The 25,393-nt window shown below is 39.3% G+C and overlaps 1 protein-coding gene across 2 annotated transcripts; it reads left to right on the forward strand.

Moving 5' to 3' along the window:
* Positions 1-1,596: 1,596 nt before the first annotated feature.
* LOC122819542 (low-density lipoprotein receptor-related protein 2-like) lies at positions 1,597-24,096 on the forward strand. 2 transcript variants are annotated; one of them, XM_044096337.1, is made up of 55 exons: positions 1,597-1,700; positions 2,613-2,735; positions 2,821-3,063; positions 3,514-3,627; positions 3,710-3,829; positions 3,998-4,123; positions 4,307-4,510; positions 4,613-4,778; positions 4,852-5,020; positions 5,679-5,901; positions 6,038-6,157; positions 6,301-6,519; positions 6,605-6,913; positions 7,374-7,592; positions 7,689-7,832; positions 7,927-8,175; positions 8,262-8,480; positions 8,597-8,842; positions 9,270-9,437; positions 9,543-9,791; positions 9,876-10,082; positions 10,573-10,821; positions 10,904-11,119; positions 11,260-11,508; positions 11,603-11,794; positions 11,924-12,169; positions 12,285-12,479; positions 13,328-13,579; positions 13,665-13,889; positions 14,002-14,250; positions 14,517-14,687; positions 14,781-15,047; positions 15,117-15,332; positions 15,526-15,699; positions 15,845-15,964; positions 16,530-16,697; positions 16,784-16,999; positions 17,082-17,311; positions 17,383-17,512; positions 17,739-17,932; positions 18,058-18,244; positions 18,647-18,856; positions 18,956-19,139; positions 19,217-19,418; positions 19,764-19,928; positions 20,014-20,247; positions 20,332-20,559; positions 21,044-21,178; positions 21,277-21,478; positions 21,568-21,693; positions 21,928-22,035; positions 22,700-22,936; positions 23,254-23,560; positions 23,792-23,882; positions 23,991-24,096. In XM_044096337.1, the coding sequence occupies exons 1-55, from the start codon at positions 1,613-1,615 to the stop codon at positions 24,036-24,038; spliced, it is 10,548 nt and encodes a 3,515-aa protein (XP_043952272.1). In that variant the 5' UTR covers positions 1,597-1,612; the 3' UTR covers positions 24,039-24,096. The 2 variants fall into 2 exon arrangements, with proteins under 2 accessions (XP_043952272.1, XP_043952273.1); XM_044096338.1 differs by having other exon boundaries at positions 7,930-8,175.
* The last annotated feature ends 1,297 nt before the right edge of the window (positions 24,097-25,393 follow it).

A 25,393-nucleotide genomic window follows, 5' to 3' on the forward strand; every position in this document is an offset into this window, starting at 1 on the left:
TCTTTTAACACTATAGGAATTGTTTTAATAACACCGCCTCTAGAAGATGATGTATGTTCTTTATTGAGAGATGCAATTAAGTGACTGACAGTTGTAAAGAAAAAATACATCAGTCTGTGAAAAAGACACACAATTTAAAAAAATTACCTCAATTCAAAAAATACTTTGTTCATCAGAAAAGAAAATTAAAAGTTGTCTGCCTGCAATCTTCCAGAATTTTTTGATGTAAATTAGACCATACATCGAAAACAACATTTTTTTTTTAATTTTTGTATTTAGTCACTGGACAGGGAAATATGTGTCCTCCAACCCTGCATCACATGAAAAGTTTACTCTGACAGCAACATTAAGGCCTGCTAATTGTCACCCATTTATAAGGCAAACAGGACTGCTAAGAAGTTAAGTGGTCTTTGTGTTAAAGAAACATTGTGCTTAAGAAACTATTTATAGGAACAAAAAGATCAAATAGAAAAAGAACTGTGAGGTTGATCCAAATAATTTCTTTTGCTTTTCATAAACATGTGAGTTTTGTTTTAAGACAAAAGATATGCCAGATTTGAAATGATGAAGCCAGCTGTTTTTTAATCAGGGGTATACAATTTGGGCCCTTTGAGCAGATTTGAATACAAAACCTGTAATTTAAAAGCATTACAAATTCTAAAAAAGAAAACGTGGAGACAAAACTATACAGGCTAACATTTCTAGTATTTGGAAACCAATAAATAACATGCAAAAATGTATTTTGAGCCATATTTTATGAGAAAGGACAATGTTATGTTCACATAAGAAAGAAGAAAAATCTGTACATTTAACTGCACGCTAATAAGATCTAGACTCACAGCTGTGGGGTGATGTATAAACCCACAATAAAACTGAAGTTGATTATTAAATCTGTGCCTATCATAAATTGTGATCTCTAAAAATATTCATACATTAATTTAAGTTAATGTAGAAAGCATAATAATTATCTTTCACAATATATTCATAAATCATCGGCACAAAGAACCCGAAGCCTAATTGGCTACTGGTTTGTTCTCGTCGAAAAAAGTCGCTACATTACATTCAAAATAAAACAATAAAAATATTTCAAGTTATTACTGAAGGAGGGAAATGTAAATGTTTCTTTAGCAACCTTCTGAAAAAAAGATTATTACTCTGATATTTTTCCAATATTTTTCCCTTCCTCTGAGAAGTAATTAAGTCAGCCTTAGATATTATTGTTGATATAACAAAGACTGATATCGCAATGACTGTTTCTCTCAGTATGTGCGCAGCTTTTTATTTGTCAACCTCATCCGACTCTCACTATTAACAAAATAGGTCAAGATTAGCATAATATGTAGCTCCTTATGAGATTAACTACGATGGCCTATAGATAAATAAATAAAAAAACAACTTTCTATTTTCAAACATTTTTCTGTTTATTTAAAACTTTTAAATATGTATTTGCTTCAGGCACATGCATGCAATTATGTAACAGCATGTTTCAGTTGCATAATTTGACTTTTCTACCATTTTAAGAGGTAAATTTGACCGGATGTCAGCTTCTCTGCAGTAATCACAAACACCTGCAGCAGCACGAAACTGATTAAAAGCTTCATCTCAGGTGCTGATGTTAGTTCGAATGAGTCGCGGGGCCGACATGGACCTGCGATTGGTCGTTTGCTTCATTTTTCTGCCGAATCTAAGATTTTCCTCAGGTAAGTTCAATTCCAGTCGAAAAGTAGACTAATCCTTTTCCAGCCTAACTTTATTATTCCATCACAAACAACTCAAAAATCTGCTCGGCATCTGCAAGGTCCTCGATGTCTGCATTTTTATTCTTTTAATTCGCCGTTTAAAAATCTAAAAGCCGTCGAGTTCCTGATAGACGAGTAATAAACGGAGAGATAAGTCAAATGGGGATTGTGCCTGCGACGTCTCCTCGTTAGCCCACATTATAGGTGCTGTAATGAATAGATTACCCAGTGATTTATTTAATATTTCTGTTTAGTTTTTTATTCCAATATGACTGGCAGATAATGAAAACTCAAAAATTATTTTCTCAAACCTGAATTGTAAGACTAATTTCAAGAAGGATTTGTTTCCTCATTTAAAGTTTTGAAACGCAGAAATCAGTATACTAAGGTATTTTAGTATATTTATAATTTCAAACATTTTTCTGTTTAAATAGAAAAATTAAAGCACATGGTGCTTCTCTTAAAGCCAGCTGTTTTAAGAGGCGTTTAGCACGTCTTCTTTGTGGGCTCAACTATCCCTGTTGCTTTTGCCCCTTTTTATATAATCTTTTAATATGCTTCCCAATAACAGTTCTGTTTAACTTTTTTTTTTTTAAGGTAATTTATTAATTCTGAACTATTCACTTTTTGTGACTTTGTAAAACTGGTCTTTTGATAAACACCCAAGTGGGAAAAACTCTTAACATTTATTTATTTTATTTTATTTATTTTATTTTTTTTTTTTTGCTTAAGCAAGTGTGAAAAATTCTTTCAGAAAGAGGTTAAATTGCACTGTGCTTTCTATCATTTAATTTAGGTGTTAGCATAATCTGTACTGAGAGGCTATGATTCCAACTCTTCTAATATGCACTCTAACCTTGTCTTTGTCTGTAGGCCAACTATTGTCTTGCTCTGAGGGTCAGTGGCAGTGTGATGATGGAACCTGTATTACTGCTGGGTGGAGATGTGATGGAGAAGGAGACTGTCTGGATGGATCAGATGAAATGGACTGTAGTTGTATGTCAAACTCTTAAAATGAGATTGTCTAAGAACTGTCAGATTTTACATGACATCTGCTTTGACTTTTTCATGTTGAAATCAGCCTCCACAGACTTGGATTGTCCAGCTGGTCAGTTTCCATGCATGGACTCTGTGGGCTGCATAGACATGTCAGCCCGATGTGATGGACAGAAGCAGTGTCCCACTGGTTCTGATGAAGAGAACTGTCCGGCCACAGAGGGCTGCTTGGATTCTGAGTGGCTGTGTGGAAACCGCATCTGCATTCCCAAAGAACTGCACTGCAATGGACAAAACGACTGCATGGACAACTCTGATGAAGACTGTGGTGAGAGACACAAGGGCTGAAACAGTTTGTGTGGATCTATAAATTGTTGTAAGAGTAACTTAAATGAGTTTTCCTAAGAAAACTTGCTCTCTAGGAAAAATAAAATGTGCCAAATGGGTTTTCATTGGCTATGTTTGAGATCTTTCAGACTGGAAATGAATATTAGAAATATTGTAATTCCACAAAGGGGACCAAACCTTTGGATGCAGAAAGCACCTTAATTAGTAATTGCCAATCAAATCTTCTGTTGGGGCTTTTTTGATGCTTTGTGATGAAGAGATCAAAGTTTTCTGGGGTAGTTGGAAAGTGAAATATTAAACCCTTCAAGTATGTATTAAAAACGTGTTTTCTGACTTGCAGTGATTTTCAGTAGTCTTTCTTGGTTGGGTTGTACCAACAGGGTTTTTATTGTTGTTTTTGTCTTTTTTTTTTTTTTTTTTTTTTTCCCAGGTAAATGTAGTGAGAATGGCCTTCAGTGTCCTGAGGGAAAGTGTCTGTCAGCTGAGGAAAGGTGTGATGGACATGTTCATTGTTCTGATGGCAGTGACGAGCCCATAACCTGCGGTAAGCTTGATTACAAGAACTCAAGTTCTGTAAACACGCCTGTCTTCACTTTGTAACCGCTGTTGCATTGCATTCGCTTTAGGTCGTACCTGCTCTATGTATAACGGCGGCTGCAGCCATATATGCACAGATGAATCCTGGGGAGTTCAATGCATTTGTCCTGTTGGACACAAGCTTTCCCCTAATGGTGCTGTTTGTGAAGGTGAGTGGGTCATTGTACTATGCATGTCATGAATGATCCTTCCTTTTTGAATGTGTTGAATTAAAATGTCTGTAATGTCTGGTTTGTTTATCCATAATGCTTTTATGGTGCATCATAACCAATTTCAACCATTTTGCATTTGAAACTCAAACCCATTTTTATTGTTAGACTTGGATGAGTGCGCTTCATCTGTTCCTCGATGTGCACATCACTGCACAAACACCATTGGATCTTACTACTGCCACTGCAGAGAGGGGTTTAAACTCAGCGGAGACAGTACATGTCAAGCTTTAGGTAAAGACTTTTTCAAATTGGAAATGTTTATCTAAATGTGTATGCATTTATTTTGGACAAAATTAATATGTAGAATTTAAATACTTTTATGAAAAAATAAATTGGAAGCCCAGAAAAAGCACTAAACTATCCTACCAAAGCGCATACACTTTGTACAACTTGTGCTGTTTTTGAATCCATCAGGTAATGCTACCCAACTGCTGATGATGCAGAGGAACAGTATAGGACTTCTGAATGTCAAATCCAAACAGTTCACAGCCATCAAGGCTCCAGTGTCAGACCCAGTGGCATCAACATACGACATTACTAGGGGGTGGTTCTACTGGGCTGATGGTAGCGGGAGCATTTACAAAACTAATGGCCGAAACACCTGGACAACTTTTACTGGTGAGTGCATGCGTGTTTTAAGTTTGTGTTACCACCATTTTCATTCTTGGATTCCTGATGAAGCTGCCAAATAAAAGGAAACACATGTTTGTAATAAAACAGGACCACCTGGAATCAAAGGTTTAGCCTGTGATTGGCTAAATGGATACCTGTTCTGGACTAATAAGAAGACTGAGTCAATTTACATGCAGTCATCTGATAAAAGCTTTACAGCTTTACTGAGCAAAAATGTCAGTCCATCAGAATTGGTGCTTCTACCCATTGAGAGGCGAGTACAACTACCTGTTTAAATGCTCTTTGTCAATTATTACAATATTTAACTTATTTTATATCCTTTTTAGGTTTATGTTCTGGATCAATGATGGTCTGGGTGACAGAGTGACTTTAGAGAGGTCCTGGATGGATGGATCAGACAGAAGCACTCTTGTGGTTCTTACTGCCCAGTTCGCCCACAGCCTCACATCTGATGTAGCCGTTAAAAGACTCTACTGGATCAGTGACTCAAAGAGGGTAAGTTCTGGAAAGAAACGTTATAGGATGGTCATCATTTGAGGCATGTTTAGGATGTTTTTTTGTTTTGTTTTTTTTGTTACATTGGAAATTCAACTACACTGTAAAAGCCCATCCAAAATTTCTAAACTGGCTATTTGAATGTCCTTGTACTTTTCACCCAGAGTTCCTACTCAGTCAGTCTTTAGGTAAACGTCACATGGCACAATTCAGAAGCAATAACACTGCTATACTATGTATAATCAGTGTTTCATTTTCAGTGTCTTGCTTCATTTACAATGCTCATTTTAATTCAATTTAAAGTTTTCTCAAAAGTCTTGACAACTCTCCAGCTATTGCTAGACGTTTTGATATTTTGTAGTGTTGGTTAATACTTTCCTGGATATTTTATTAGATGTTGTAGCATTTCTAATTTAAGAACACTTGGACAAAGTGATCCCTCTTCAAAAACCAAGGCTGTTTAAAATGTCAGTTCTCTAGACCCTGAAAATACTTGAGCAGTGGCCTAAAATACCACTACACTTGATTTGCCTTATTTTCTGATTTCCTAGACTTGGACCAAAATATCAACATTTTGAGTGTTTCTATTGAAGACCAACAAAATGTGCAAAAATACAGCAACTGACAACCTAAACATTTAAGCATTTGTCTTTTTCAGTCCGTAGAGACGGTGAAGGCAGATGGGACTGGCCGATACTCTTTCATAGGACTCTTTAACAAGAGACCAGCTTCCAGCCTCGCTGTCTTTGAAAGCATGTTCTTCTGGGTTGATCAAAAGGGGCTTTGGCAGGCTCCCCAAGACCAGTCAAAACCAAAGAAGTTTATCAGGAAAACTGACTTGCCTCTGCTGTCAGTCTTCCATGAGCTCCAACAACCAAAAGGTAATTTGTGGATTTAAAATGGGTCTTTCTATATGTTGATGCTGAGGGAAAAATGCCAACTTCTAATACTAAATTGTATTGTAATATACCAGAATGTTTATATTTTTTTTCCTCCAATTGTCTTGAAAAAATTTAGGCGCTTCTCCTTGTGCCAAGACTTCTTGTTTACTCTGTCAACTGACTAAAAACAACCCTGCTGGATTCACCTGTGCTTGTCCATATTTTAAAGTACTGCTACCTGATGGGACATGTAAATGTAAGTTTAACAACTTTTGTTTGTAGAATGTACAAAGTGAATCAGATTTTGAACATAATTGAAATCTTTTGTTTTTAAAGCTTGTGCTATCACACTCATTAGGGGCTGCATTTTCAGAAGAATTTCTGTACTTTATTTTACAGATCCACGGTTTTTATATGGCACCTTAACAACAATCAACTTGTTGGAGTTTAAAGGCAAAGAGTCCTCTGAAACTGAACTGTTTTCTTCAAAAGAAGGAATCATGTCTTTTGATGTTGACTGGTTCAGAGACTGGTTGTACTGGGCCAACCATACTGGCCATGTTCAGCGCACCAAGCTAACCCTGGACAAGACGGAGTTCATTTCAACACCTCTGCCAGGTGTTATTTGCAAGAAGATAAATTGTAGCAAAAAATGTATATAGCTGTCATGGAGTTTAACTGAAATAAATTGTTTCACTTTTAGTTTGTCTGCTGTCTGTGGACCAGAGGAGTGGCAACCTTTTCTGGGTGTCATGTGACCAGAACATCATTGGTACCAGTGCAGCCAGTAGTAATTACCCACAGCAGCTGTACCACACCACAAAGGAGATCAGCAGCTTTTACCTGGACTGGCTGAGAGGTGGAATGTTCTGGTTGGAGGAGGATAGGATCTTTGGCATGGGGATGATGGGAGAAAAGCCTGAGGAGCTGCTACGGATACCAGGAGGAGTCAGATGGAACATCGCCTTTGACCTCAGAGCCAGCAGTCTCCTCTGGAACTCTAAAAGAGGAGGTTGGGACAAATTTCTTAAATGCCCTGATTTGCTTAAATGTTGCAGTATTTAGCAAGTTTTAGATTCTGAGGACAAAGTTCTCGCTATAGATTTTGCTTGGATTATGAAGCAGCATGAAAAAAGTAAATTTGCTTTTCATCACTGCAGTGACTTGTTTATGGAACATTTGTATTGCCAGCATTTAAAGAATTGTCTTTAAAAAGGTAGAATTTTATATCCTAGCAATTTCTGTGTATAAAGAAGTTGTTGCAAGGTTAACATGACTTGGAGGAATTAAACATAATGTTGGATTCTAGGCCACAAATTAGTTGTGCTGCTGTTTTTAGCTCAAGTAATTAAAACCACTTTATTTTTATTGGAACATTAGATGTCAAACTACTGAATGAATTTGTCTCAAAGCATAGAAAACTTTTCATAGGTGTGATCTGTTAAGGTTGTATGTGTGGTCATCTTTTCCAGGTCTGACAACATTGAGTTTGCTGAAGGAGAAAAGCCACCAAGCAGGAAGAAGGTGGAACATCTCGGGCCCAGTAGTGGCTGCTTTTGAGCCTTTCCTTTTGTCAATCTCCAACAAAGTGATGACTTTGTGGGATCGGCGGGACGGGAGCAAAATTCAATCAGTTTCTGTGAAAGGTCCAGTGTTGAGGATTATTCCTGCACTCGGGGATATTCAAACAGGTCAGGCACCGTTCTGTTCCTGAGGTTTTGCTTTAATAAAATTCTAACTTGAGCGCACTTATTAGAAATATTGTCAATATTTACTTTTCTCCTTAGTACCTGATACCCAAGTCTGCAATGTGCCATCTTGGTTGTGCCATCAGTCATCCATCTGCCTTCCACAAAATCTCCTCTGCGATGGCAAAAGGGATTGCCCTGAGGGAGATGATGAGGAGCTCTGTGTCAGTGCCTGTCCTCAAGGTAGATATATATGATGCATTTTCATAGCCAACTCGGGTTTTAAATACAGGAATGCATCTTCACAAAGTAACAAAACATTTTGTTGTAATTTTAGAAGATTTTATGTGCATGGATAGAAGAAAATGTATTCCCAGAATCCTTCTGTGTGATGGCCGTGCACATTGTCACGATGGCTCCGATGAAGTTGACTGTCCGACAGTTGCAGCTCCTTTATCACGGACAAATGTCTTGAAGTGTCGCAGCGGCTCAGTGCCGTGTCAAGATGGCACAGAGTGTGTTCTGTACAATCATGTCTGCGACGGAGAGGCAGACTGTAAGGATGGATCTGACGAACTGGGATGTGGTAAGTTGAGCAAATTTTAGGGGTTTTTGTTTAAAAACAAGTAACAGAACTTAAAGCTCTTAACAAGTTTTCTGGTTTGTTTCAAGATGCAACTCAAGAACCCACAAGTTCCACAAAGCCAAACAAAAAGCTTCCTGTTACCAAAGCTCCTGTCTTCACTCTGTCGGCCTGCCTCAGCCCTTCTGTCCTCTGCCCTTCCTTCAAGGCATACATTTGCATTTCTCAGAGTCAGTTTTGTGATGGTGTTAAAGATTGTCCAGATGGCTTTGATGAACAGAACTGTGCAGAGAGATGCCTTTTAAGAAGTAAGCACTAAATATTTTGCCAGTGCTTCTTTTGGTGTATAAATTTTACAGTGTACACTAAATGTATGTGGGTGTTTTTATTTTTTGGGGGTTTTTTTGTTTGTTTTTTTTTTTAGATGATTTTCTCTGCAAGAATCATTGGAGCTGTGTGCCAAAGAGTTCAGTCTGTGATGGCCGCCCTCACTGCCTTGATGGCTCAGATGAAGTAGACTGTCCAAACGTAGCTCAAGGTGTACCTCATAATGGGTTAAAATGCCGCTTTGGGTCCAAACGTTGCAGAGATGGCCTGTCATGTGTTATCATGAGCCACATCTGCGATGGTGAGAGGGACTGTCGGGATGGATCAGATGAAGATGATTGTGGTAAATATTTATCCTGAACACCTAAAGCTTTAACCCACCTGGGATTTTTAATGTTTGAAGTCTGTGCAGGACAAACAAGAACTGCTTTCATCTAAAAATGTTGGACATTTTGATAGTGGCCATAATTAATTGGGCCAAATAAATGGCATTCTTAACTTGCTGATGGAAGAAAATGTGTTGCATGCATGTCTAGCAAATATTAAAATGTGTCCAGTACCACTCAATTCTGAATACGACGTGAGAAGCAAGACATATCATTAAATGAACCACTGACATTATCAGACGAGCTGAGAGGGAGGATTATTGGTAACACTTGGAATGAGTCAGTTGACTTTATGAGCAATGAATTTGGGAGTTGAAATAGAGTTCCTAACTGTGAATTAAATAAAATTAAGTTTAAATTACAATTTGTTTGTATAATTTCTAGACACTACAGGAGTTACAACAACCGCTCCCACCACACCTCCATGCACCAGTCCCTCAGTTCTTTGTCCAGGTTCTTCTACATGCATCAAACCAACACAGATGTGTGACGGGAAGAGAGACTGTCCTGATGGATCTGATGAGAAATGTGTGACAAGGTGTCCCGATGAGTGTAAGAAATGTCCTAAGCACTTTACTGCTCCAAAATTCACATTGTTAAAGATATTTCATATCAAGTGTATTGAAACTCATGCGAATTTCTTCTTGTCATCAATAGCTGATTTCCGCTGCAAAGACCGTCGAAGTTGTGTCCCACTGAGTCAAGTGTGCGATGGTCGCGCTCAGTGTAACGATGGCTCAGATGAGCTCAACTGTCCAAGTGAAGCGCCTCCTGCAGCTCCAAATAAAATCCTAAAATGCCGCTTTGGTTCCAAACTCTGTCAGGATGGTCTGGGATGTGTCCTTATCAGCCACATCTGTGATGGAGAGAGAGACTGTCAGGATGGATCAGATGAAGACAGATGTGGTATTTATCCAAAAACTACTTCTGCAATGCAAATGTGAGTCAGACTTGATTTTTGTCTTTTTTTTGTTTTTGTTTTTAATCTAGACGGTGCTGTTGAAAATGTGCCACTTATTAGCGCTCCTACACCTATTAAAGAAGTAACTCAGCCTCCAACTATGCCTCCATGCACCAGTCCTTCAGTTCTGTGTCCAGGGTCAACAATATGCATCAAACGCACACAGATGTGTGATGGAAAGAGGGACTGCCCTGATGGGTCTGATGAAAAATGTATCAAGAGATGTAGCTCTGACAGTAAGTTTTTCTTTTGTACAAATCACATTTTTATGCTTTCACGTTTTGTTGCATTAGAACCAGAAACTTAATTGTGAAGGAAATAGTTGGATTTTTTTTTTATTATTATTTGTTTCCACAACTTGTAACTATGCAGTGTTCAGCTTCACTCCAAGTAAAATTGTGCAACAAACTGCTCAGGAGTTGGTAAATTAGTACATGGGCTCTTAAATCACACCTGTGTAATTTAATCTGTAAAGGTATAGAAGGTCAGGTTTATTGGAGAACAAATTGCCTCATGAAGATACAGGAATGCAGACAATTCAGAGAAGTGGTTGTGGAGAAAGTTGAAGCAAGGTTAGGTTGTAGAACAATCCCTCACTTTGAAAATCTGACTACAGTTTTTTTTGTTTTTTTCCAATTATCTGAAAATGAGAAGATGCAGAGATTCTAAGATCTGGTTGGTGATTTATCTATGGGGTAATCAAGTTGATTCTATCATCTTTTGCAGCTGACTTTCGTTGCAAAGACCGTCTGCGCTGTATCCCAAAGAGCCAAGTCTGTGACGGGCGTTCTCAGTGCACTGATGGTTCAGATGAGGTGAACTGTCGGAGCGCAGAGGTTCAAGAAGCTCCAAAAGAAGTGTTGAAATGTCGCTTTGGCTCCAGACCGTGTAACGACAGGACGGCATGTGTTCTGCTGAGCCACATCTGTGATGGAGAAACAGACTGTCAGGATGGATCAGATGAAGAAGCCTGTGGTATGAATCTAGAAGTTTTAATTGGATCACAAATGCTGTCATTTATTCATTAAAAATATATTGTCTGATTCTTATCTTGAAGATTCAGAGAGTGATTCTATGGGAAATGGGCTCTTGAGTAAATCTCCAGAGCTGACTAAAGAAGTAACACTACCTCCCACAAAGCCTCCATGCACCAGTCCTTCAGTTCTGTGTCCAGGTTCATCTATATGCATCAAACACACACAAGTGTGTGATGGAAAGGAAGACTGTCCTGATGGATCTGATGAAAAGTGCATAGAACGATGTCCTTCTAAAAGTAAGTGGAGTTTGAAGATGCAGTTATTAAATGAAAACAGTTCAAATCTTTAAGCACATGCATATTTACTATTATAACTTGGTATATTTAAAATGTGAACTGAAAACTAACTTGTACCTTTTTTAATTTTTCTTCTGTAGGGGACTTTCTCTGTAGAGACCGCCGGCACTGCATCCCAAAGACCCAAGTGTGTGACGGTCGCTCTCATTGTAACGATGGTTCAGATGAGGTTGGCTGTCAAAGTGTAGCACAGCCTGCATCGCCTACTAAAATCCTGAAATGCCGTTTTGGGTTCAAACTGTGTCGAGATAGGACATCGTGTGTCTTACAAAGTCACATTTGTGATGGAGCGCCAGACTGTCAGGATGGATCAGATGAAGAAGAATGTGGTATTTACATTAATTAACTTGCACAAATTATTTGGGATTAATATTTTAACTTTGACTTGTAGACTTTACACAGGGCATTTCTCTTACTTTCTAGACGAGAGCTTGACTCTGTCTCCAACACCCACAAAAGAAGTAACTCAGATTCTGACTAAGCCTCCGTGCACCAGTCCATCAGTTCTGTGTCCAGGTACTTCTGTATGTGTCAAAACAACACAGATGTGTGATGGAACATGGGACTGTCCAGATGGATACGATGAGAAATGCGTGGAAAGATGTCTGTCTAACTGTAAGTGATTAAGGGCTTATTCATTGTTGCTCAACTCCTGCTTTAATACAATTGGAGGCATTGACTAAAGATGCAACATGGAAATGTAATGATGCATCTTCTGGATTTTCTTATTGAACTCCATTGCAGATTTCCACTGCAAAGACCGTCGAAGTTGCATTCCACGGAACCAAGTGTGTGACGGTCGCTCTCAGTGCAATGATGGCTCCGATGAGGTTAACTGTCAAAGCGCAACGCCCCCTGCTGCTCGTACTGAAGTCTTGAAATGTCATTTTGGGTCCAAACTGTGTGATGATGGTACGTCGTGTGTCCTCATGAGTCACATTTGTGATGGGGATGAAGATTGTCACGATGGATCAGATGAAGAAGGCTGTGGTATTTATCAACTAATCGTCTTTTTACTTTTCAATCTCATTTAATTTGGGATAAATAATCCAACTTCAACAATCCTTTTAAGACTTTACAGAAAACATTTTTCCATTTTCTCTAGACAATGGGAGCTTAAATCGGTCTCCCACACCCACTAAAGAAGTAGCTCTGGTTCCAACTAATCCACCCTGCATCAGTCCGTCAGTTCTGTGTCCAGGTTCTTCTATATGTATCAAATCAACACAGATGTGTGATGGAACAAGAGACTGTCCTGATGGCTTTGATGAGAAATGTGTCAATCGATGTCCCTATGACAGTAAGTAGAGCTGGCCAAAATGAACTCCAGGCTATCTATAAGAAATTGTAAGAGATGCACAAAAATTTAATTATCTTGATAGTTTTAATGATGCTTGACCTAAAATGGGAACAGGAAGCCCTTTCCACCTGCACCCATAATCTCCATGTGCAATGTGATGGTGGTGGACTTGCAAATACCTTTTATTTGTACCAGATAAAGGGTACAAAGAGTGGTCTGAATGGGGTCTGCGATTTCAGCTTGCTTTATGTGTAGTCTTCTACATAAAGCTTGAATTTCTATGCTGTACTACTTGAGGAGATGCACTGGAGTTGCCCAGGGAAAGGGCATTGGGCAGGCTTGAGCATGCTCACAAGCCCCTGCGTGTAGCTTGAATTTGCAGCAGGGAATATGGTTTGTTCTTGTCTGCCTAACATCATAGTAATTGGCCTTCTTGCACTCTTTAAATTTTCTGTAATGAGGGCCTCATTACAGAATCACTGTGATCATTTCAGGCAATGATGATGCCTGGAGGGGTATAACTGATTGTCTTTTTCTCCAACTTTAAATTGGGAAGTTCCTCAACTCTGTTTTTAAAATTGTGCCATCAGATCTACAGCTTTGTCTCGCACTGAAGATTAACCCAAAGCTCAGCTTATGTCATGTAGACACTGGAAATATGACTGGTCTGAACATTATTGGTGTTTGGTGTTGCAGGGATAGATTTGTAGACACTTGTGGTCCTGGAAGTTGTTGGGGACTTGATAGTCTTTGATTAGCATAAAGGTACCTTGTGGCTGCAGAACACATATATATATATATATATATATATATATATATATATATTTTTTTTTTCCCCCTCACCACAGCTGACTTCCGTTGCAATGATCGTCAAAGATGCATCCCTAAAACCAAGGTATGTGACGGGCGTTCTCAGTGCAACGATGGCTCAGATGAGGTGAACTGTCAGAATGGCGAGGTGGCTCCTAAAACACCATCAAAAGTCCCAAAATGCCGCTTCGGTTCCAAACTTTGTCGGGACAGGATGAAATGTGTCCTTTTGAGCCATGTTTGTGATGGTGAGGCAGACTGCCAGGATGGATCAGATGAAGAAGGATGTGGTGAGTTTATCTAGAGGCTCATTTTACATTCTAAAGGATGAAATTCAAGATGACGCTAAATGTCATAACTGCTCATCACTTTCAGGTGCTACAGAGACTGATGCCCAAAGTTCTGTGGATAATGACTACATGAATGAATCTCCCAAACCAGCCAAACGATTTAGTCAGCATACCACCACTCTACAATGCACCAGCCCTTCAGTTCTGTGTCCAGGAACCTCCATCTGCCTCAAAGCCACACAGATCTGTGACCGAAGGAAAGACTGTCCTGATGGGTCTGATGAAAAATGTGTGAGAAGATGTCCAGGCAGTGAGTGGTTAAAATATGATTATAGTGTCTTCATTTACCCCTCAGAGCTTAATTTACTGGAGTTATAACCATATTAAACTGTAAATTCATTAAAAAAAATTTTTCCTTCAAGCTGATTTCCGTTGCAAAGATCGTCGAAGTTGCATTCCACGGAACCAAGTGTGTGATGGTCGCTCCCAGTGCATCGACGGCTCAGACGAGGTTAATTGTCGATCAGTAGAGTCTCGACCATCTCAGACAAAGGCCCTGAAATGTCGCATGGGGTCTAGAATGTGTCGCGATGGGACCGGTTGTGTCCTCTTCAGCCATGTCTGTGATGGGGAAAGTGACTGTAGGGACGGATCAGACGAAGAAGGGTGTGGTGAGTCTGCTTACCCAACATGTAGACATTGTCAGTGTTCAATGGTAAAAGTGCAAACTTTAAAGAAAACTGTCTTCGTGCACAATTTTTAACTGTCTGGATAGATAGATAGACCTAAGGTAGGTTTTTTTTTTTTTTTTTTTTTTTTTTTTTTGTTTTTTTTTTAAGATTGCAGAGAACAATTTTTAAAAATAGATGTGTATTCTAAAACTTTCGACATAAACATTAGCTAAGCTTTTGATGTTTTCTCTGATCCACATTTTTAGATGCTGCAGAAACAATTGATGAATCCCCATCCCCCAAACAGTTCTGTAGTTTCCCTTCAGTTCTGTGTCCTGATTCAAATGTATGCATTAACCCATCTCAGTTATGTGATGGGATCAGAGACTGCCCTGATGGATCTGATGAGAATTGTGTGAAAAAGTGTGCTGACAGAAGTGAGTAAAGTTTTTTTTTGTTTTTTTTTTTTTTTTTTTTTTTTTTTTTTCCCTTCACTTTTCAACATGCAAAACGTTCTTCTGTTTTTGTAGCCGACTTTCTCTGCAAGGACCGTAGGAGCTGTGTGTCTAGGACTCTGGTTTGTGATGGCCGCTCTCACTGCTATGATGGCTCAGATGAAGCTGACTGTCGGCATATAACTGCACCACCACTTATGTCCAGTGTATTAAAGTGCCGCATGGGCTCAAAGCCATGCAAAGATGGCAAAGATTGTGTTTTATTTAGTCATGTTTGTGATGGAGAAATTGACTGCATGGATGAGTCTGATGAAGAAGGATGCCAAGAAACATGTGACGAAGGTTGGTTATATTAACTCATTTGTAAAACTGAAATGTTTCTAGTTGGTCATGTTTGTACACTACTTTTAGGAGAGTTTCAGTGTGCCCACGGGAAGATGTGCATCCCTCAGAATGAGGTTTGTGACGGCAAGCCACAGTGTCGGGACCATTCTGACGAGGTGGACTGCTGGCAGCGAACAAAGGGCTGTGAATACCGTTGTGCTGATGGCAAACGGTGCATCCCAAAGAAGTTCCTCTGTGATGGAGAGCCAGACTGCTTGGATGGAACGGATGAACTGAACTGTGGTAAGTTTTCAGAGGTGTGTTTTTTTTTTTTTTTATTTATTTTTTTTTTATTTTTTTATTTTTTTCTTTAATGGCAATGTCAATTAGTAGGTTAAAAGCTATTATAAAAGTAACATTTGCAGCAAGAGTAAGGCTTACTTAGTTGCACAGCATGCAAATTCCAACTGTTTAATTTTTGGACTTTCTGTTTCAGATTCTGCTCCAACAGATTTTCCTGTTGTTGCCTCGACATCAGCTTGCATCACTCCTTCAGTTCTGTGCCCAGGCTCATCCCAGTGCATCTCTCAACACCAACTGTGTGATGGACAAAGTGATTGTCCAGATGGCTTTGATGAAAAGGAATGCGTAGTTCAATGTGAAAACCCAGGCAAGGCCACATCTGCAAACATTGTTTAAATCATATCCTGATGGCATAACTGAGTTCTGCAACCAGCTTTTGGAATGTAGACATTTTTGGATTAATTTTCATAAAGATTACTCCTTTTATTTACTATTTCTTTTCTCAACATTAGGAGACTTCCTGTGCAAGGACCAGAGGAAGTGTATCCCAAAGACTCAAGTGTGTGATGGCCGTAACAATTGTCCAGATGGTTCAGATGAGAAGCAGTGCCAATCAGAACTTACGTCTGCATGTAAGAGCAATAATGGAACACTGTTCATAAACTGGAAAATTGAATATAAACACACTTCCTGGCAGTGAGTGATTAAAAACTAACTTGTGGAGTGTGTTCAATGCCTTTGGGCGCTAATGGCTTTTTCTGGCATTCTGAGTAAATAATCCTAGGGTCTACAATTACACCTTTACATTTAATTAAAAATGATAAATTAAAGTGAAGTCATGTTGCAGCAATAAAAATGGGTTTTGCATAATTTAAGTAGGAATGCTAACAGGATTGAAATTAGGTACAGTACTAATTTGGTTTTGACACAAACTAATGTTTGTTTGTTTTTTCCTTCCTGCATTACTAAGCACCACATTGTAAATGTTTAACTTTGCATTTGTAAGGTCCACCTTTTTTTTTTTTTTTTTTTTTTTTTCTTCCCCTAAAAGTAAATTTGCACATTTGGTTGCATTTTATCTTTCCTACATTAGAGGTGTTACTGCGGTGCCGGTTTCAGGCTGCAGTTGAGCTCAAAATCCTGTATGGACATTGAGTGCAGTTTATTGAATATAACTGAACCTTTCTCTTTTTAAAGCTCCTCTTAATGCACCAAGAACAAGGCACGGGCCTCTAAAGTGCCGCACGGGTTTCAAGCTGTGTAAAAATGGCCTGGAGTGCATCATGTACAGCCATGTCTGTGATGGAGAGCATGACTGCCAGGATGGGTCTGATGAGGAGGGATGTGAGAAGCAATGCAAGCCAGGTTTGTGTTATGCATTGGAAGAAAATGGTGAGTGGGTGTGCAAGAGGACCAACATGGATGTTGAAAATGTATATTTCCCCCATCAGGACAGTTCCAGTGTTCTCATGGGAGAAAATGCATCAAACAAGAGCAGGTGTGTGATGGGCAGAACGACTGTCAGGACCATTCGGATGAAACGGACTGCTCAAAACCAATTGAAGGCTGCCATCACCTTTGCGACAATAAGACTCGCTGTGTTCCAAAGAACTTTCTTTGTGATGGAGAAAAGGACTGCACTGATGGGTCAGATGAAGATAAATGTGGTGGGTGCATTTTAGCTGTAATCTTTAGACACTTGATGCACAAGTTTTCCAGAATCCATTATTTGAGTTCATCTTGTTGCAGGTTCGGTAGCCTGTGCTCCAGATCAGCATCGTTGTGAGAGTGGGCAGTGCATTTCTGAGGCGTTTAAATGTGATGGTTATCCTGACTGCCACGACCACTCGGATGAGGCGGGCTGCCCAAGAGCCCCTCGCTGCCCGGCACAGCTCCGATGCCCACACAGCCATGAATGCCTGCAGAAAGAGTGGCTTTGTGATGGAGAAGAGGACTGTAAAGATGGCTCGGATGAGAATGTGAGAACATTGATGGGTCTTTATTCCTTATTGTGGAGAGAGTGAACATTGTCTAATAATCCTTTATTCAGAACTGCAACAACCCTCCAACAAAGTGCAGGAAGTACCAATTTCAGTGCAGAGACAGCGGCTTGTGTATTCCTCAATCCTGGAGGTGTGATGGAAAAGAAGACTGTGACAATGGAGTGGATGAGGATAAATGTGAGTAACTTTATTTACAAATGCAGTTTCCACATTTATGAAACAAAGGTAAACAAAAATTGAAATGCATCATTAATCAAAACATCTGAGACCACTTGCTCTGCAAAGTTTGTATTTATTTTTTTACAGAAGCCATTTGAAAATTGCTGTAAATTCTGTCTTTCCATTATGACAAAGTAATGTATAACTTCCTTTGGTGTGGAAAATCTGTAAAACTATTTTACAGGCACCCAAAGGAAATGCCCCTACCACCTTTACCAATGTGGCAGCAAAGAATGTCTGGAAACCAGACTGGTGTGTAATGGGATCAACAACTGTATTGATGGCTCAGATGAAGGTGTGGGATGTGCTCAACGCAACTGCTCAAGTCCTTCAGCTCCTACCTGCGACCACAGATGTGTCAGCACCCCTAATGGACCGGTTAGTAATGAACTGCTGGTGTTGAATTTCTGTCCAGAAAAGCTTTAACTGTATTTAGATCTTTTTAAAGTGGCACAGCAGGACTAATGCACATATTTGGTTGCGTTTTATCTTTCCTACATTAGAGGTGTTACTGCGGTGCCGGTTTCAGGCTGCAGTCGAGCTCAAAGTCCTGTATGGACATTGATGAGTGCACTTCAACACCAGCTACTTCATGCAAGCACCTTTGCCAGAACACTCGAGGATCCTACAGCTGTCTCTGCCATCCTGGCTTCTACCTTGAGCCAGATAACAAAAGCTGCAAGACTAAAGGTGCTGTTAAATCAAATCTCTGCATTTAATTAGTGGTTTGTGTAGCATGTACATTAATTAAACTTGTCTGACAGTTTAATATACATTAAAGAAGCCATTAAATACTTAATGTTTCTAGCATCAAGTCAGAATTACAAAATTGCATTGTCTTTTTACACCTAAATCCAAACATTTAGGTTTGCTGTAATCCAGTCGGTTTAATTGAAAGATGGCTGTTTTTTGTAGCCAACTGTCAATGTTTCTTGCAAATTTCACAACACAATTACAACTGGTTGCCATTTACATTAAACAGTTTTGCGCATGTACAGATTTTTCTACTGGGGGGGAAAAAGTGTAAAACTAGTCCAGGAAAACCATCAAATTATTTTACTGTTTAATTGAAATCATATTTTAAATTTGTAGATGAGCCTCTGCTTTTGGCTTCGGTGCAGTCCGAAATGCTAATACTTGGAGTCCATAGCGGTACATTGCAGCTTCTCTCCTCTGCTGACCGGCCCGTTTTTGCTCTGGATTTTCACTGGGCTGAGCAGAGAGTTTACTGGCAGAGCCCCGACCACCAGAGCATCCGCTGGGCTGACATGAAATCTAAAACCAAAGGGACACTGACCAAAGGTAAATCTGTTCTTTTCTGCATTTCCACAATTATTTCAAGTTTTCACAAATTAACTTTTTACTTTTTTTTTTATTTTTTATTTTTTATATTAAATCAAGGTGTGAAGTCTGATTCAATTGCAGTGGACTGGGTTGGTAAGAACCTGTACTGGGTGGACAGACTGGTTGGACAGATTCTGGCTATAAAACTAAGCAGTTCAATCGTGAAATCTCAGGACTATACTGTAGTTCTTGGAGAAAACCTGGAGCAGACAAGCTCACTGGTCCTGATACCAGACAAGGGGTACGACTTTATTTATTTGTCTGGTTTAAAATTTGAGGACAAATATTTGAGCATTTTTGTGTCATTGCTCTTCTCAGATTGATGTTATGGTCTGAGATTGGCAGCATCCCTCAAATTGAGCAGTCTGGTATGGATGGCTCTCAGAGGAAAGTAGTGGTGAGCCAGGACTTGAGCTGGCCAGTCAGTCTGGCCTATGACTTCCTGGATGACAGGATCTACTGGGCTGATGAGAAGCTGCACTGCATAGGCTCAGCCTCGCTGGATGGAGACAACATAAAGGTGGGTGAAAACCAGTAAAAGAAATGTCTAGGCTATTCACTTGCAGATCCATTATGCCTCCTTGAACAGCTGTGCCCCACATCACTGTTTTGATGTTTAGGGCAATGTGCAGGTTTGGTTTTCCACCATGTTGGTTGAAAGGTTCATTTTCACTCATTTGATCAAACTAGAAGACATGGGTTTGGCGTCCCTACCACTCCCACAAAGGAGCAAATTCCAATAAAATGTGATTTTCTTTCAATAATAATTAGATGACCTCATTAGCAGTTTCTACCAGATTTTTTTTGAGTTCTTACTTTCAGTTTCCATGAATCACACAAAATCCTGTTGGCTTTCTTTTACCAGATCCTCCAGTTGACAGAAACTCCAAGCCCTTTTTCTGTGGCGGTTTTCAGCGACCACATGTTCTGGTCCGACACCAAGAGAAGAACTGTTCGTTCAGCTGACAAGAAAACTGGCAAGAATCAAACGGTTCTTCTGAAGAGACCTGGGCAGCCATTTGGATTAAAAGTTGGTCTTTCTAATGAGTACATTTGTATGTGGGCAAAGTTGTATTGAGTTCTGTAACTAATGTCACCATTTTAACTTTCTTTAGCTGATGCATGCCCTCTCCCAGCCAGCTGTATCAAGCCCTTGTGATCATCTCCAATGCTCCAATCTCTGTCTTTTGGCTCCAGCACCAAGAAAATCCAGAGCTGGATCTCTGACAGTAAATGCTGCAGTTTGTCGATGTCCAAAAGGTTTGCTTCTTTCTCAGGACAGAATGACCTGCGTTCTTCCCAAAGAGTCATCTTTCATCCTGGTTTTGTCCCGCAACAAAATATCTCAGGTAAAGAACTGGTGTTTGCTTGTATATACATTTTTTATTTATTTTTTTCCATAAAGCTTAATCAAAATATTTTTTGTGTTTTAGATTTACTTGCGCTCTATGCGGCGTTATGGAATCGCACTGCAGAAAATGCCAAATGGCAGAGACTTCAATCTCCCAGGAGTACCTGAGGCCATGAGTCTGGACATCTCCTTCTCAGAGCTCTTGGTGTTTGTTGCTTATTTAAGACATGGATCTGTGGATGTGCTAAAACTCTCAAACTCCCTATCAAAACCAGAGCTTGTGCTTGCTGGACAAATCATAAAGTTACAGGTATGAGTACTATTCCTGGGAAATGTCTTGACCATTTAACCCTTAATGGTTAAAGCTGCAGTAAGTAACTTATAAATGGGTTTTTTACATATTTGTCAAAACTCAGTGTCCTGACTGTAAAATGACCCAGTCTTGTTCTCTGAGCTACAGCACTTTGCCACAGATGGATAAACACTTTTCCTGTAACATTAGGTTATTCTTCTACCATTAGCATGGCTGCAGTAAATACACATGAGCATAATTGAAAATAGACGTTCATTCGGACTCTAACTGGTGATTTCTGAACACAATGCATTTCTGCAGTAGGACCACTGGAAGGAGGCTGAAGAGCCTTTTGTTTTGATCCCTCAGACTCGTGTCCGGACAGTATACAAGATTTTTAACAAATCTAAACACAATTTTATAAAAGTTGACCACTACATCTTTAAAAATGCAGTTTGTGGTTTGTTTAAATATAAAACATTTTTGTCTTAAATCCTAAAAGGATGACTCGGTAACTGCTCTGGCAGTGGACTGGGTGACCTCTAATCTGTACTGGAGCAGCATGAAGAGGCCAGACATACATGTGACATCACGTCTCAAGAATCACACCACCTCTCTGCTGCAAGGACCTCTCATTGTAAATTTTCATGGCCTTTGGCTGTACAAAGACAACTTCAGATTTTCAGTCAGGGCAAGCCTAGATTTTAATTGAGATTTTAATTCATTTTTGTTCAGGGAGTTTCATCAATCACCCTCCATCCTTCCTCGGGTAGGCTCTGCTATTTTGCCATAGTAATAATGGGTTCGAGGAGCCAGACGGAGCTCCACTGTGCATGGATGGACGGCCGTAATAAAGTAGTGCTGTGGAAGCGGCTAAGCATTCCCATCTCCATGGTTTTCACTAATGATGGATCCAGAATCTACTGGGCTGACACTGGTGAGAAGTTTGAACTTATTCAATGCTTCCATTGCTTTTGTTCCTGCATCAGCTAAGTGCTTTTTTTTTTTGTTTTTTTGTTTTCTTAGGTGAAGGAATAATAGGATCTATTGGAGTGGATGGCTCGGGGTATAAGGAGTACAAAACGGGACCCAATCTGCTTGTGTCTTTCACACTTATTGAGAACTCTTTCTTTTGGGTCACTCAAGCCAAAGGTAAGAAAGAAACATGACTTCTGTTACAGATGCTTGAGATGCAGTTTCTCATTGGAGCAAGTTTGGTCCTTGGAATTGACTATTGTTGACCAATGTTTCTCCACCTCATCCAGCAGATGGCATCACAAATTTTATTTTTATCTAATCTCGTTTTCCTTTCCCCCTGAAACTTTTTTTTGTGCTGCAATTCTTTCAGAAATTTTTCATTTTAAATGCCACTTTTATCCTATGCAGATGTCAGCAAATTGTGGTTCAGTGATGGACTCCAACCGAAGCAGCTGTGGTTCGAAACAAAGACTAAAATATCCGAAATCAGGTCCTACAACAATGAAACCCAGTCTGGTAAGTGTAACACAGTTTGTAGTTTACATCATAGAATCTTTCAAAAAGCAATTACCAAAATGGACTACCATGCAAATGCTTTAGATTAGAAAAAAGCACAAATTTCCATAAGTATTATATCCAACTCCATTCACCTTGCATTTTATAACTCCATAATATTTTTGGGGTGGTGGTCACACAATGCTTGGAAACAATTTATCCTAAATGTTATTCATTTGAGAATGACTGGAAGAATATTGTATACAATACTAATCTGTTTTAGTTCTTTTTATGCTAATGTGCTTTAACTAACAGACTCTGAAATAAATAATTTAATGTGATATGTGGTGGTCAATTATATTTATACATGCATTCACACCATTGATGCCAATAATGCATCAATCAGCTTGTACTACAGTTTTTTTGGGGGGTTTTTCTCTTGTGCATTTCAAATGGATCTTAGTGACTTGTATTAAAAGCTAGTAGAGACATAATATAGTAAAACATGAGTTTGGTGCAACAAGTAGTTAGTTTTCCTAATACTCTGGTACCCTGATTAAGAATCTGCTTTTTCTTTAGTTTGTTAAATTGTTGACTGATGTCCTCCTTTGCAAGGAAATGTACTGTAAATACTTGCAGTTTCTGCTACTGAAAAGCTCCAACTGTGTTTATCCATTTCATTTAGGAAGCAACCATTGCTCCATTGCCAACGGTGGATGTGTCCACCTCTGCCTGCCTTATCCAGGAGGTCGGACTTGTAGGTGTGCGTGGGGCTTTTACAGTGCCAATGACACTTCCTGCGTCCCACTTCCTTCCTGCCCCTCTGGAGAGGAATCCTGTTTAGATGGCAGCAAGTGTATCGGGAGCAAGAAGTTCTGTGACGGGCGTGCAGATTGTCCAGACCAGTCAGATGAACAGGACTGTGAGTTTACATTTACTACAGAGAATAAAACTTGTTTCCATTAGTAAACCGTTTACTAGTAACATCAAGATCATGATGGTAAAATATATTTTCATGTTTGACTAATTTACACAAAGCCTACTCTAATTCTGTTGTGTGGGTTTAGTAATATTTAACACTCTTGAAAAGTAATCCAAATATTATGCTGCAATGATTTTAAATGAGGATGAGATACTGTGTTGCAACTGCAAATTCATGACTAATTACCTACTAATTGCTATTGGTCTTAAATGTCTTTGTTGGGCTGTTAACTTTAAACACTCTAAATCTGTCTTTAGGTCCAGCATCTGCCTTATTTGGGACCATAGTTGGTGGTGACCAATCCTCACAGCCTTCCCTTCACCAACCTGACACTCAGGAAAACGCCATTGTGCCTAATGAAGTCTTGGCATCATGCGATCTCCAGCTCTGCAATGGCCACGGCAACTGCATCACAGAGGGCAAAGTCACTCGCTGCCACTGTCTACAAGGTTACGAGGGAGAATTCTGCCAGACTCAACAAAGACAAAGTCACCCAGCAATCATCCTGGTGTCCATTTGTCTGGTCTTTGCAGTAGTAGTGGGTGCACTCATCTTCACTAAAAGGTAGCACGAGTGTCATGTCTTTGGCAGGAACTTTGCTTCTTTTAGTAAAACCAGAAAGCATTTAATCTCCAGCAGTTTGTCAATAACTATATTTTATGTGGCATCTTGACTTTACTGATCTGATATTATAAATTATCTTGCACACAGTTAAAATTCTGAGTGTGAAATGCTTTAAAGTACACATGGCCTTCTAAATCAAAAGTAAACTGACTACTTGTTTTGTTTAAACAGAAGATGGGAAAACATGAGAAATACGTCAGCAGATAAAGAGAACCTAATGACAAATATGGCTATTCCAGATGAACAGGATTCTGATTCTGAGGTAAAAACATATCCAAGAGTATAGAATATGCGCTCTTACACTTTTTTGAAAGATTTGCAGCTTGTTGGATTTGCAAATATCCTAATGTCTCAAACCTTTCTTTTGCAGGAGCTGGAATCTCCTGTAGATGTGAAGAACCCACTGCCAATTAAATGAACAAACTGCAGATGAAATGAACTAAACTTTTACTGTATAATAAAAACATGAACTAAAATGATTTTTGTTGTGATTTAGAGAAAAATCTGCCATAAATGAAACTGCCCTCATCTACATTAACTGCAAATTTTGAGAAATGGGCTTTAGAGCAATGATGTTTTAACTGATCAGACTATTTCAATAATAAGATTTTCAGAACTGAACTTTTCTATTCAACCCTACTACTAATCACCTGCATGATTTGGAGGCTTGTTTCCTCTTGCCACCAGTTTAGCCTGTATGTTTTAGTAACACTTCTGTTTTAACTTCATGTTGCCATGAAGTTGTCAGTTCAACTTCATGGCAACATTATCCAACAATCTGGTTCCTGCTTCTAATTGTTGCCCATTATATTGAAATTCATAGGAAGAGCCGTGTTTCTGTGCTGCCTTCATATAAACACCATTTTGTCAGACAAACCAGTTTCAAATATTTTATGGATGACTTTACTTCAGCTTTCTGTTTTTGGTACAAAGCATGTGTGAAACACAAGGACTCATGTAATCATGCGCAGTCATACAGATGGCATATGAAATCAGATCCTGAGGTTGAAAAACTCTATTCCTACAAAGTGATTTGATTCCTAACGGCTAACAAAAACCTGAAAATCAGGTTTTGAACTTGGATGGGGCTCATGTTTAGTAGAGTATTCATACACTGAATGTGCCCTTAAAACTTGCTTGCAACTTCTTTTGCATAAATTGCATCTGTGCAGCGTGGCATGAAGGCAATAAGCATCTGGTCTGCTGAAGTGTTATAGCTCAGCATGGTTTAATCAGCATTACTGGTGCTCCAAACAGCCACATGTTTACCAAACTATTGACATCCAAGTATATTTATTTAATGCATTTTTCCACTTGTGTGAAAGAAAATGTTATGAAACCTAGATCTGTATTCTACTTCATGTGTAAAATAGAGCCTATTGTTCCTCGTTGAAGTTTACTAATCTTCAGTAGTCGATGCATGTCTACTATCCTCAAACACTGCAGGAGCATGTATGCATTGAGTCATACATGATCCTCTCTGGACTCCGCCTCATGCCAGAGCATGTGAAAACAAAAATCCGGCTTAAAACATGCTCTATAGCCTGAGGTGTGCACGGATGCATTCTCAGACATTGATCTTGAAATGAACTGGTCTGAGGCAATATCTTATCAAGTTAACATTGCCAGAAAGTGTTTTTGAGGGGGAAAAAGCTTTATGTAACATGACAAAAGACGCATTGGCTTTGAGTAACTAAACAGCATTTTATCAAACGTAGCTTACTTTCAGACTCTTTTGCTTATTGCTAGCTGATTAGCTTGCCTCATCCATGC

This window comes from Gambusia affinis, linkage group LG17 (genome assembly GCF_019740435.1).
Source record: "Gambusia affinis linkage group LG17, SWU_Gaff_1.0, whole genome shotgun sequence".
NCBI lineage: Eukaryota > Metazoa > Chordata > Actinopteri > Cyprinodontiformes > Poeciliidae > Gambusia > Gambusia affinis.

What these genes read in the sequence shown, in the direction of transcription:
- LOC122819542 (XM_044096337.1), top strand. Translation starts at nt 1,613, where the DNA reads ATGTTAGTTCGAATGAGTCGCGGGGCCGACATGGACCTGCGATTGGTC. An exon ending in CAACTCTGATGAAGACTGTG is followed by an intron (nt 3,064 to 3,513) that starts GTGAGAGACACA and finishes TTTTTTTCCCAG; the next exon opens with GTAAATGTAGTGAGAATGGC. An exon ending in TGGAGTGGATGAGGATAAAT is followed by an intron (nt 17,513 to 17,738) that starts GTGAGTAACTTT and finishes ACTATTTTACAG; the next exon opens with GCACCCAAAGGAAATGCCCC.